The following is a 14,066-nucleotide window of genomic DNA, read 5'->3' as shown; positions in this document are numbered from 1 at the left end:
GAAATCGAATAACCCCAAAAATATAAATTTAAGGGCTAAAGATAGCTTGTAAACAAGTTGGCTTTCACAGAGGCGCCTGGCCTTCTGAAATATAGTAGGATCCAAACAAGCTACCGCTTAATAAGTACTATAGAACTCAGAGCAGCAACACCTTAAGTGTGGCTGCTCTGAGTTCTATTGCTGACTGAGTTCTGAGTGACTAAAAAGAGATATTAACATACCATTAAACAACACAGATATGTTTCTTTTGTTACAATAAATTCGACCAAGAAAGGTAAAGAGTGCGATGTTAGACGATTTCGTTGTTTTTGAAGCTATTTTACATTTTTTAACGGTTTTTCATTTTTCTAAAAAACGTGACTGGATAGAATCGTTTCACTTTCATATCATATTTGTAATCAGCACATAAAAATTAACAAAATACTGTCACCTCGCACACACACACTCGCTGCACATATATATACTTGTTATACTTACTTACTTAGGTTTTGTGTGTACTAGGGTGTGGCCGCATCAGAACTAGTCAGTCTAGGCATAACCTATACTTTTTGTTCTAAGTGTAGTTACGTTGTTTCCGACACTTTTCTTTTGGTCTGCTATCTTAATTTGCTTTAATGTGTTCATCTCGCTTAATCTGGAATATCGTTCTGTTTTATCGTCTAGTGGCTCGGTTAGGACAAAAAACCTCGTATACCCTCAGGGAAGAAGAGAGATGGAGATATTTACCCCTTTTCTACCTTTTTCCCCGCAGTTTGGGCTTTGCGTTGCGCTTATTATTATCGGGTAATCAGGCAACTGATTACTCGATAACCGCGATTATCCTGTAATCATGCTTTAACATTTAGCTTTAGTGGTTACATGTGAGGTTTTGGCAGAGAATGAGAAACTCCTATAGCAAAACATAATAAGGTTTAATACAAGAGAAAGTAAATCTTACATAGATATCAATTCATCAAATCATTATGATAATAATAAGATCATAGACTTTGGGATTATCATTCTTAAACACTGCAGTAATTAGTTACAAAATTATATGAGGCTGGAAAGAATCCATCTTTTCATTTGCATACTATACCTTTTCAACTAACTCACCCAACTTAAGATATTTCCTGAACTTGAATAGCTAATCTCCTCGATACTCCGTTAATTCGGCGTCCGTTGCCTTAACCGGGGATCGCAGTATTTTCTCCTTCGTACTCGGTTGCTGGCTCTTCTTCTCTGGTCGCCTTCCGCTCTTCGCGCTCTCTGTTTTTCTCCCTCTCCTCTCTCTTGCTGGGTCCCGAGGACCTGCTTTTATCCTCCTTGTTCTCCCCTATTGTTTAGATAATCCCCTTTCTCTTATTGGAGAACTCCCACGTCCTCGCACATTCGGACTCTACGTCAAGGGACACTTCATCTTAAGGAGCGAAGTGATCATCATCTCTCGATTACGCCCTGCCATGCATCAAACATTCTGGCTACACGTGTAGACACTTCACCAGCTCCTTATTAGGAAAATGAGGAGTCCCTAGCTTACGTGTTCACCGAGTTTATGATGCTCGGAGGAATCTTCCATATCCGTTCACACGGGTGTATCTGTATATCTTATTGCTCCCCCCCCCTTCTATCGTCATTATTTGTATGAAGCTAAGTGCATTCTTCCGGTGTTTATAAAAAAGTAACCCGTTAAGTGGCTCCGAAGATAGCATCGTAGGCCAGCAATTGCAAGCTTCTGTAGAGTTTTTCCGATAGGCTTTGTTTTTGCATAGTTGCTGTGGCTAATTTCGCCATATTTTAAGTCGCCATTATAACAAGTTCCAATTTAAAGACTTAAAGACCTCTAACCTGCTTGAATACTCAGTTCTAACAACTCTAAAATTGTCAATAAATGAGGTTTTGGACAATAACTAAACAGGGGAATTATTAGAAATTAAAATTAATATTTTTATTATAGATTTAAAGGAAAAGGCGGAATTAGCACTGCAACATCTTCTACAGCTCCCCCCTTTTTCAGAATTGAGACTGGGGATTTAGAAGAAAATCACTCTTCTCAATTCTGAAAAACCAAATCGGGCCCTAAACTAAGATTCCCAAAGTAAAAGATGGCTTCTTCCTTTACAACTGCCTCTATAACTCGACTATATCTATTTTCAAACACAAAATACTAAAAGGTTAATATCTATAATATTATAACAGTGGTATAACATTAGTAATGAACAATAATAAGTTCGTAAATCTTCCTTTGGCCATTTTCACACATTTTCGCGCACGTACAGTTTTATAAGGAACACATCTCTTATCTTCATTATATCTTCTCAAGTGTCCACTGTTCCTATAACATTCACTAATCACAATGTTTCTTTGGTCTTCTAAACTGTAGTACACTTCTGTTTTAAGAATGATGCACGTCTTTTCCATAGCATAATCATCCTTCAAGATTTTTTTCTCCAAGCATGATACATTGTTCATGTAACAAAATAAACAAAGTTAGCAAATGTTCTTATTAGATTTATATATGTGTTTTTAATAACGCTAATATATAATTAGTGCTAACATATAAGTACACATAATACTGATCAATAGTAGAAAAGTAACAGAAAAGTAACAATCAAATTATTTTTCCAAGAATTTAAACCTTTAAAAGCATTAATACTTTCATAATTATTTCACAATTACTATTACAAGTATATCACTCTAACATAGTTATTGCATTAAAATTTCATTTGAATGTCAGTAGAACATTACAATTTCATTTGAATGTCAACAGAAGTATTCATAAAGTTCAAAGTTATAAGTGTTTTTTTTTTTTTTTTCCCACTCGAAAGTTTTTTCCCTTTCCACACGGGACAATGAGTCCCTGCACACACAGTTTGAGTGTTTCCAAAAAACAAACACTTCTGAAGCTCATTTAGACGTCAGGGAAGAGGAGAAAGGCTTTTCCTCCTCCTTTTCTTCTTATTCTAGGCTGGTAATGCTTACACGATCGTTGTCATTCTCCCTATAATAAACTTGATAAGTGCGTATTTGATTTGAAGTTTCCATATTGATGCTTCCACACTTCCATAGCTTCCATAATACTGCTCCTAGTGTGATTAAGATCAACACTATAGCTGGAATTCCTAACGTAAGGTATACTGCTTCACGAGACCAATTCCTTTCTAGATGCACCACTAATTTTAACTGTCCCCACTGATTCCATACAAGACATTCATAAAAGCCAAATTGTTTTGCTTGGACTGAGTCGATGCTGAGAGTACTGGTTACATCTCGTTGACTCCATACTTCCAAATGAGTGGTTAGTAGTTCATTAGTCATGGTATTTTTCCAGGTCACATTCTGTAGAGGAGGAACATGTTTAAAAACACATTGTAGCCGAACGTCGTCTCCTAAACTTGCTAGATGTGTTTTACAGTTTCCTTCTGGTGATCCTTTTATATAAATTAATGCCTGGTCTTTCACTAAAGGATAGTTTGAGATTTCTGCTGTACAAGTGTAGCGACCTGACGTTTGACGTGTCATCTTAGGAATTGATAAAGTAGAAATGATACTGCTTTGAATAATCTTATCCTCGAAATACCATTTTATTACTGGAAGTGGATTTCCTCTAGCTTCACACTGTAGCAAAACTGGATTTCCTTGGATTGTAGCAATATCATTCAATTTAGATATGAAAATGGGTCCGTAAGATACTGTCAATACGTAGGAAGCTTGGGCTGTTCCTAGTTCATTTCGAACTAAGCAGGTGAAGTTATCGTTATGATTTGTTCTCATAACGCTTTTAATTTCAAGAGAAGCGTTTCCTTGTTTTGTTAGCACTTCTCCGTTTTTAAACCATTTGTAAACGAAAACATCTGGGTTTGCTCTGGCTTCACATTTTAATTTGAACCGATCGTATTCACGTGCGATTTTTGAGGTTGTTTTCATAGTGATTCTTGGCTTATACTTCACTAGGACTGTAATTGAAACCATCAGAGGGTGCAAGTAAGTTAGATGATTAGCGACACAGGTAAATGCTTTCTTATCATACTCTGGTGATAGAGTGGTTATCCATTTCAAATAAGTGTTCATTCTTATTTTGTCTGACCATAATTCCTGACTGGTTTGTACTGATCCGTTGATGGGATTACCATCAAAATGAATCCATCTCAAAATAGCTGGCGGTTTTCCTGCTAAAGATTTGCACGTAAGAGTGGCTTGCTCTCCTTCGTTCCCGTTAAGGAATGCGCCTTCTCCGATTAGAGGTGGTAGAGGCGTAACATAAATTGTTACCATAGCTGTATTTGATCGGAATTGACGTCCATCCTTAGTTTGAACGTGACAAAAATATTTGCCTTCATCTTGCAGCTGCAGTTGGGTGATTTGCAATGCAAAATCATTCTCTCTAGGTGATCCCACGATTTTATAATCAGGAAGCCCTGATGGTCTGAAAAGGTGATCTGTGCTTTTTCCGTTGAAAAACCATTTTACAGTGACTGTGAGATTTGAAACTAATCTGCAGGGGATGATGATAGTTTGACCAGTCATGGCCTCTCTATCTAATGGCTGAAGAATGAAGATACCAGTCTGATAAGGCGTACACCGAATAAGTAGCGTAACTAGTAGGAACATGATCTGGGCTGGAGAAGTCATATTGATAGGTATTCTGGTCTGTATTTCTATCAAAAATAACGTTATCCCTTTTTTTTTTCTTTTTTAATTCAAGGCATCTAAAAACCTCAGCACTAGATCGTACGCAGTAGTCCCTGTCGGTTGATTGGAGCTTTCCTGGTTTTCTTGAGATTCGGGTTCGAATATAGGTTCTGTTGCCCACTGTACAAGTCGATCATATATACTCGGATTTTCAGGGTGTGGCGGTGCTGCTTCTGCCCTTTCTTCAGAGCAAATTTGAGCTGGCTGAGCCTTGTCTTCTTTCACAATATTTTCGGAGGGACCGCTTTGGTCCATTTCTTCATCTGTTGATTGGACTATTTCAGGAGCAGTTATCTCATTTTGTGACTGGGGAAGTATTTTCTCTTCCTTATGTTCAGGAATTGATACTGAATGAGGCTCGTGATTTCTACTCCGTAAATTGTATTGATGTGTTGGCTGGGAATGCGCTTGCTGTTTTCTGCTTGGCAAAGTGGCATTATCCTCTTGCCTTTGACTCTGTGAGACTGTTTGTTGCTCTTGCTTTACCACTGTTGATTGTTTTTGACTCTTATTAGGTAAATACCTTAACGGAATTGAAACGGGCAAACTTGGCACCTGGTAAACCTCTGGGTCAATCCATTCTACTTCCTCTGATTCTGATTCAACATATACCTCTTTTGGTTTTGTGTGTTCAGAGGTTTGTTCAGGTAAGGAAGTAGTTTCTGAAGGTTCTAAACGTAGTTCTGGAAACGGTTTGCGTTCTATGACTTTAGTTAACCTATCCACGTGAACTAATTGTTTATCCCTAGGGTGATATATGTGCTGAATCTGATAGTTCACTTCAGATGCTTGAGATATAACCCGATATGGTCCACTACTCTGACATGACAACTTGCGTGTCCTACCTGGTTTAACCGTCGGAGTATAAAGATATACTATGCTTCCAACCCTAATCTGCTTATCTACGGCCTTAGTAGAGCGATATCTTTCTTGGGTTTGTGCAGCGTTTTCCAAATGTTGCTGAACTATTTCATAAGTTCGCTGCATCCTCGCTACCATTTGCTCTGAATAATGCTCCAAAGAGGCATATGTAGGATGGGTTTCTGAAGTCCAAATATGCTGTGGCATCATAAGATCTCTTCCATACATTAGATAATTTGGTGTTTCATGAGTAGCAGAATGTACAGCTGAATGGTATGCTGCTACTGCCAATGGAACACAGATATGCCAGTCTGATTGTGTAGAGTTCACGACATGCGATAGGATTGCTGCCAGAGTTTTATTCAGCCTCTCCACTCTTCCGTTGGTTTGGGGATGAAAAGCAGTGGTTTGAAGCTTCTTAATGCCCAGTTTTTGATAGATTTCTTTCATTAAAGTTCATAGGAAGTTAGTTCCTCTGTCTGTCAGCAGGGTTTGTGGGATTCCATGTCTGGCAACCACATAATTTACAAAAGCTGTAGCTATTTCCTCTGCTTTCTGTGTCTTGAGAGGTATTGCTTCCACATAACGTGTAAAGCAGTCTAATACCATTAATAAATATTTATGTCCATCTAGACTGGTCGGCAATGGACCAAGGATGTCCATGCTCACTGTACACCAGGGAGATGATTGTGTTGGGAGTCGCAGCAAGCGTGCTTTTGCTTTTGGATTATATCCTCTTCTTTCTAAGCATGAAGGGCAAGAACTGACATAAGCTTTAATTTCCTTGTACATATTTGTCCAGAAGAAATTTCTTCGTACTTTCTGTAGTTTTGTCAAACGATAGATGGCCACTGGAAGGATTTGTATGACAAGCCTCCAAAATCTGACCTTTTAATGCATGTGGAACCACAACTTGCTCAAATGGCTGTTCTCGAGTCGATTTAGCATCAGGTAAGGAGTAATGATATAATATCCCCTCATTTAGATAATAAGAATCTGGAATCTTAGCTAAAGCTTGGCCATTTCCCTCTAATTGAGTGATTAAGGCATTTAGACTGTTGTCTTCCCTCTGTAATGTTCTCATTAATTTCTTAGTAGCCTCCTTGGGCATTACTAATGCTTCCAACGTAATTCCGGTCGACATCGTCGCAACTTCTTCAGTTCTAGGTTTCTTTAAGCACTTAGGCTTTGCATCTTCTTCTAACACTGGTCTAGACAAAAAATCTGCGTTTAAATGCATTTTTCCCGGCCGGTGGACCACATCAAACCGGTAATCCTGGATCATTAAGTTCCATCTCGTCAATCTGGGCGTGGGGTTTTTTAATTTCAATAAATAACTTAAGGCTGAATTATCTGTGATGATCGTAAAATAATTCCCATACAAATACGGGCGGAACTGAGATATGGAGTACACCACAGCTAAACTTTCCTTTTCTACAGTGCTATAGGACTTTTCAGCCTGTTTTAAGAGTCGACTTACGTAAGCAATTGGATGTCTCTCCCCATCTTTTGTATTCTGCTCTAGAATTCCCGCGATGGAACTCTCACTAGCATCTGTGGCAAGGAAAAAAGGCTGGGAAAAGTCTGGGTAAATAAGGACCGGCTCTGTTATGAGGGCCATCTTCAATTTCTCAAAGGCGGACTGTGTTGACTCGTCCCACTTAAATGGGGTGTCCTTTTTTGTGAGATCGGTTAATGGCTTGGCCACCTTCGCATAGTCCTGGATAAACTTTCTATAGAATCCTGTCATTCCCAAGAATCTTCTCACCTGCTTCACACTCCTAGGATGAGCGCAATTTTCGATTGCTGAGATATTTTTTCGATCTGGTCGGATCCCCTCTGAGCTGACTCTATGGCCGAGGTATGTGATTTCTTCTTTTAAGAAATCACATTTGGATGGCTTGAGCTTTAGATCATACTGCCGCAAGCGCTGGAACACCAGCTCCAACCGTTCTATGTGTTCTGAGAACGTTCTACTGCAAACCACAACATCATCCAGGTACCAGAAAATGGACTGCGTTTTGAGACCTTGCAATACGATCGTCATGGCTCTCGAGAAACTAGCCGGGGCCCCCTGGAGGCCAAACGGGAGTTTTTCACATTCGAATAATCCTCTTCCCGTTGTAAATGCGGTTTTATGCTTATCAGCGGGATGCACTGGGATTTGCCAATATCCTGATTGCATATCAAGCGCCGAGAAGTAACGAGATCCAGAAAGGAGGTCCAAAATTTGTGAGATTAACGGAAGCGGAAAGCAATCTGTGACCGTTTTAGAATTTAATTTCCTAAAGTCAATGCACATTCTCATCGATCCATCCGATTTTTTCACCATAACAATCGGAGCACTATAGGGTGAAGTACTTGGAGAAATTATGCCTGCATCCAACAACTCGTCGATCTGTCGATCGACCTCGTTTTGCAAAGAATATGGTGTTCGATAAGCTCGTTGTGCAACTGGGGTATCATCTGTAAGTTTTATTCTATGATATAGAACTGTAGAATGACCTAATTGGGATGGAGAATTAGCAAAAACGTCTCTATATTTATGTAGCAATTGAGATAACTCCTGTCGCTGTGAATCAGTCAAATGATTCAGCTTGAAGTCACTAATCGACACTGGAGGCAGCTTTTTCCTGTTATCTTGTTTACCTGCAAAATTAACTTCATTCATTTTAGTACATTCTATAACAGCAATTCCCATACATTTTGGTAGATGTAATGGTTCATCAGAAACATTTGCCACTAGGACAGACACCCTTCTGTCCTGAGATACCTGGTCAATTGAAGTCCTCACGGCTACATCGCTCCGGCCTAGATTATAATTCGGCTCTACAATTACTGATTGCCCTGGGAGAAACTTGGAATTACACTGAACTGTTAGTATAGATTCAGTATTAGGTGGTAGGATATGTTTAGAAGTTAGTTTTCCTACTGTGGGTTTTGTGTCACCTAGGATTTTCTCCCTAACTCCTATTTCTCTCATGCAAATACCAAGTGGTAAAGATTTTAAAATTCTCTTCCCAGAATCTATGACAAAAGAACGACGACGTAAGATGTCTGAACCCAGGACAATTTCATATCTAGGGCTTAAGGTATCTGAGGCTACAAGAACATGTTCTGTAAATGTTTTTCCATCTAATGTTATGTTTACAGTAATTTTCGAATGCAAGGGTACAATATTTCCCCCGATTCCACAAATAGTAACATCAGGTGGCCTTTGTTCCAAAAAGCTGTCATTTTTAATTTTGTGAAAAATATCTGCACTAATTAAAGTTACTGAAGCCCCACTGTCAATTAAAAACGTTGTTGGGATACCTGGAATAAAGCCTGCCACTAAGGGTAATTCTGTATCGTTCTCAGCTGTAAAATTTCCATGCTCTGCCCTATTATACTTACTATGTTTTGGAATCTGTTTGAAAGTTTTTGGTTGTCAACTCGATCTTCGACCAAATTGTCGGTCTGAAGCCACTCCCATGTGATTAATCTGCCTACGATTGAATACCCTAGGTTGTCTATATTCAGTATTATCCCTATATAACATTCCTCTAGGTCTAGCATAATAAGTATTCGATCCTATGTTATTTTGAAAACGATTTCTTACCCTGTTATCAAAAGGCATCCTAACTTGTGGAGCGCTAGTGTAGTCATTTCTGGCTACTGTCGGTCTCCTATAGCCCTGCCGATAAGAGGCTTCTTGACTCGGGGCAAAGATACGTGGTCTCCCCGTAACATTTTCGCTCCTCTCTCTGTTTATCTCTCTTTCCGATGGTCCTAACGCTCTGCTCTGTCTATCGTAATTCGACCCTACTTGGCGGCGCGCAGCTTCTCTGTTTGTAAACAATACGCTGTGCGGAGCGCTCTCGGCAATTGGCCTCACAGCGGTGTCTCGCACATTAGGCAGATAACCCTGCTTACGCTGATATTGTCTAATTTCTTGTAACTGTTGGTCAATTCCTGCTGCGAAATTCTGAAATTTGCTGGCTAAGGTAGACAAGTTTCTTTCTAAGCTATGTAAATTAGTGTTGTTCGTTGATAATGCTTCTAGTGATTGTTGTAACGAATTTATTTGTTCTTGTTCAGGAGTTAAAATTCGATTGTTAGCAGTTTCGGCCAAATTTATAGTAACGTGTTTAGTTTGAGTTAATCTTTCATTTTGTTCCTCACGAGTTGAAATATCTAGTGCTAGTTGATAAGTGGCTGGATTTTGACTAAGAACTAAACGTTTCAATCTAGGGTTTAATCCGTTCAAAAATTGTGCTAATAATGTTTGATCTCTTAACGCAAGTATTTCTGGTGTTTCATTCTCAGTTTTAAAAGCAACCCTACACAAATTGTTTAATCGAGTGCCAAACTGAATGACTGTTTCGGAAGGTTCCTGCCTAGCAGAGCTAAATTTTTGTAATTGTGATATGAGTGGCTGTGAACGTTCAAAACGTGTTATAAATGCCTCCTTAAGTTTCTCATAATCCTTTTCTGATCTTAACTGCATCGAATGAGAGAGAAAATCATAGGCGGGGCCCTTCAGCCGACTTTTCACCACTGCGATTTTCTCTCTGCCAGACCAGTTCGCAATGCTTGCAGTTTCTTCTAGCGATTCGAAAAAGAACGAGGCCGATGGCCCTTCATCGTCCTTCCCAAAGTACATCGGAACTAAATTCAGAAAACCAGCAATTTGAGGCGGATTCACTCTTGCAGGTGTATCCTCATGTTGGATGGGAAATAAGGGTTCCGAAATTTCTAAATTTGCCCCGTCTAAGCTTGTACCTTCCATTTTTGCTGTGTAATATTTGTATGTTAAATGCTTATATTAAGTTAATATCAATGCGCCTACCATACAATCCCAATTTTACAAATAAATATACTTACCGTTTTATGGTTACATGGGCATTTCAAACATTATCAATATTAAATTCAGCTTTCTAAAATTTATATATAGCGCGCAAAAGTTAAGAAAAATAAAATTCAAATAAAGTTACTATATAGAGAAAGATAAGAAATGCAAAAATTTCATCAGCAACAAGCAGCAACTTTTAATTCTCTTCTATTTACCTTCTAAAACATTTATGTTTATATTATTAACTATTAAGTTTCTACTTTTTCGTTCATGCCTATATTCCCAAGCCAAAATGTATGCAGCTAACTGCTTTATAATATGTTGCTACTTTTTGCTCTGCATTATCAAACAACTATAATGATAATAATATTGATATTTTATCATCACTAAATAAAAGTAGTACAGTAAAATTCTCTCTGCCAAGAACTCAAAAACACCACCGTCCATTTCATCTTTCTGCTTATTAGTCCTGTAAGCTTAATCAGTTTCTCTTCACTACTCAAAACCATCCTGGGCTTAAGGCACCATGTTTCTGCTTATTAGTCCTGTAGGCTTAATCACAGTTTCTCTTCACTGCTCAAAACCAATCCTGGGCTTAAGGCACCATGTCACCTCGCACACACACACTCGCTGCACATATATATACTTGTTATACTTACTTACTTAGGTTTTGTGTGTACTAGGGTGTGGCCGCATCAGAACTAGTCAGTCTAGGCATAACCTATACTTTTTGTTCTAAGTGTAGTTACGTTGTTTCCGACACTTTTCTTTTGGTCTGCTATCTTAATTTGCTTTAATGTGTTCATCTCGCTTAATCTGGAATATCGTTCTGTTTTATCGTCTAGTGGCTCGGTTAGGACAAAAAACCTCGTATACCCTCAGGGAAGAAGAGAGATGGAGATATTTACCCCTTTTCTACCTTTTTCCCCGCAGTTTGGGCTTTGCGTTGCGCTTATTATTATCGGGTAATCAGGCAACTGATTACTCGATAACCGCGATTATCCTGTAATCATGCTTTAACATTTAGCTTTAGTGGTTACATGTGAGGTTTTGGCAGAGAATGAGAAACTCCTATAGCAAAACATAATAAGGTTTAATACAAGAGAAAGTAAATCTTACATAGATATCAATTCATCAAATCATTATGATAATAATAAGATCATAGACTTTGGGATTATCATTCTTAAACACTGCAGTAATTAGTTACAAAATTATATGAGGCTGGAAAGAATCCATCTTTTCATTTGCATACTATACCTTTTCAACTAACTCACCCAACTTAAGATATTTCCTGAACTTGAATAGCTAATCTCCTCGATACTCCGTTAATTCGGCGTCCGTTGCCTTAACCGGGGATCGCAGTATTTTCTCCTTCGTACTCGGTTGCTGGCTCTTCTTCTCTGGTCGCCTTCCGCTCTTCGCGCTCTCTGTTTTTCTCCCTCTCCTCTCTCTTGCTGGGTCCCGAGGACCTGCTTTTATCCTCCTTGTTCTCCCCTATTGTTTAGATAATCCCCTTTCTCTTATTGGAGAACTCCCACGTCCTCGCACATTCGGACTCTACGTCAAGGGACACTTCATCTTAAGGAGCGAAGTGATCATCATCTCTCGATTACGCCCTGCCATGCATCAAACATTCTGGCTACACGTGTAGACACTTCACCAGCTCCTTATTAGGAAAATGAGGAGTCCCTAGCTTACGTGTTCACCGAGTTTATGATGCTCGGAGGAATCTTCCATATCCGTTCACACGGGTGTATCTGTATATCTTATTGCTCCCCCCCCCTTCTATCGTCATTATTTGTATGAAGCTAAGTGCATTCTTCCGGTGTTTATAAAAAAGTAACCCGTTAAGTGGCTCCGAAGATAGCATCGTAGGCCAGCAATTGCAAGCTTCTGTAGAGTTTTTCCGATAGGCTTTGTTTTTGCATAGTTGCTGTGGCTAATTTCGCCATATTTTAAGTCGCCATTATAACAAGTTCCAATTTAAAGACTTAAAGACCTCTAACCTGCTTGAATACTCAGTTCTAACAACTCTAAAATTGTCAATAAATGAGGTTTTGGACAATAACTAAACAGGGGAATTATTAGAAATTAAAATTAATATTTTTATTATAGATTTAAAGGAAAAGGCGGAATTAGCACTGCAACAATACTGAGTTTTATCCATGTTAGCAAAACTTTGTTGACCAGTGTAATTTAAATAATCAAACTGAGTACGTCACGTTCAGATTGAAAAAAAAAAAAATGAAATTTGAGAAATACTTATGGAAGTACATCATAATATGGTCTGATAATATTGTTTCCTCTTCTGATTTTGCATTCGAAATTTGCTGATTTAAAGCAAAAAAGAGAAAAATGCAATTAAATAGAAAGATAAACTATTTCGCCTTGAGAGACTTCGTACCGTTAGGAACTGCAAGATATCAGCATTAGAAAATTTCAAGGTACATTGCATTTTAGCAACCTTTGAAGTAGCCATAGTGGCCCCATGTGGCTGATTTAGTTGTCAAAATTTCCTTGTTTTTTTTTTTTTTTTTCCAACTGGTGTTGCTTTATGGTTTCAGACGAAAAGGTTCCTCAAAAGCATAAATCCTTCTTTTAAATAGCATAGAGAATAGGAAATTATTAAACAGAATGCAAAAATTACTTTCTGTATTTTTTCTCCATTTTAGTTCACAGATCCAGAAAATTTTCAAAAATATAGTAAAAGAGATAATATATATCTTGAGCCATTGCGAATAGCATAGGGAATAATTACCGTCTTCCCCACAACGGGTGGAAAAGAACCGTGTTCAAGTCCAGTCAATGATGCTAAAATTTTACGGGCTTTTTTCACAACGTAGCTGAGTTAGTCTCTTTTAGGCGAGTAACATGGATTTTTCACCGGAACCTTGATTTATCCTCCAGAAATCAGGCAATCTGTAGACATATTATACTGATATCTCATAGCATAAGTTGCATTCCCTCTTAACCCGTACGTCAGCAAGTTTCAAGGTACAGTACTTTTGTTAGCGAAAAAATTAAAATATAAAAATATATTTTAAAAATATTATTATTTATTCTTTCAAGAGATTCTTCTGCAAACATTTATTTTAATCTTAACTCGGCGCAGCGTGAACTGTGTAGTTTGGAGTGACTGTTTATTTAAGCATTTGGTTTTATGTAATTATGATTTTGCGTGATACAAGGGAAAACAGAAAACTGAGAAAATCATGTACTGCTGATAATTGAATGAAACATCAACTGCTATTTTTAGGACCTCATTTGTGCATTTATTAACTGAAAGCAGTTTTCACCGAAAGGCAACAATCCACCTCAGACATGAATATTCTCGTTAATCTCCTTTTTATTTTTTTAGAATATCTGTTTGCCATGCTGTTTGCATCTTGCAATAAATCGCACCATTCTGATATCTCGCAATAATGAAAAATTAAAAGTATATACTGTAACAGTATGCTGGTGCTATTTGGATGTATTATTCATCTGCTATGATGGTTATTAAGAGATTCGGTAGAATTGCCGTCTTCTCATATCAGGGGGAAAAGACCCGAGTTCGAATCCCGTAAATGAGTCTATGAATATCTTTTTCACAACATGGCTGAGTTAGTCGGTCTCAGGCGAGGCTAAACTCGACCCTTTCCTCCACAGCAAACGGTAAGTCCACTACAGAATATACGCAATTTACAGATATATTATATACGGC

General features: G+C 38.3%; 1 protein-coding gene across 1 annotated transcript; it reads right to left on the bottom strand.

Annotated features, from left to right (window-relative positions):
• Positions 1 to 2,934: 2,934 nt before the first annotated feature.
• Positions 2,935 to 4,608, bottom strand: LOC150089798 (irregular chiasm C-roughest protein-like). The gene has a single exon (XM_090390105.1). It carries the CDS (start codon positions 4,606 to 4,608, stop codon positions 2,935 to 2,937), a length of 1,674 nt encoding a protein of 557 aa, XP_090246231.1.
• Positions 4,609 to 14,066: the final 9,458 nt, after the last annotated feature.

The sequence above is a fragment of the Mastigoproctus giganteus genome, chromosome 2, assembly GCF_048544385.1.
Source record: "Mastigoproctus giganteus isolate SK-2022 chromosome 2, ASM4854438v1, whole genome shotgun sequence".
In the NCBI taxonomy this organism is placed as follows: Eukaryota; Metazoa; Arthropoda; class Arachnida; order Uropygi; family Thelyphonidae; genus Mastigoproctus; species Mastigoproctus giganteus.
The sequence above is the reverse complement of the archived record's forward strand: the minus strand, read 5'-3'. Positions and strand labels throughout refer to the sequence as shown.

What these genes read in the sequence shown, in the direction of transcription:
- LOC150089798 (XM_090390105.1), bottom strand. Translation starts at nt 4,608, where the DNA reads ATGACTTCTCCAGCCCAGATCATGTTCCTACTAGTTACGCTACTTATT.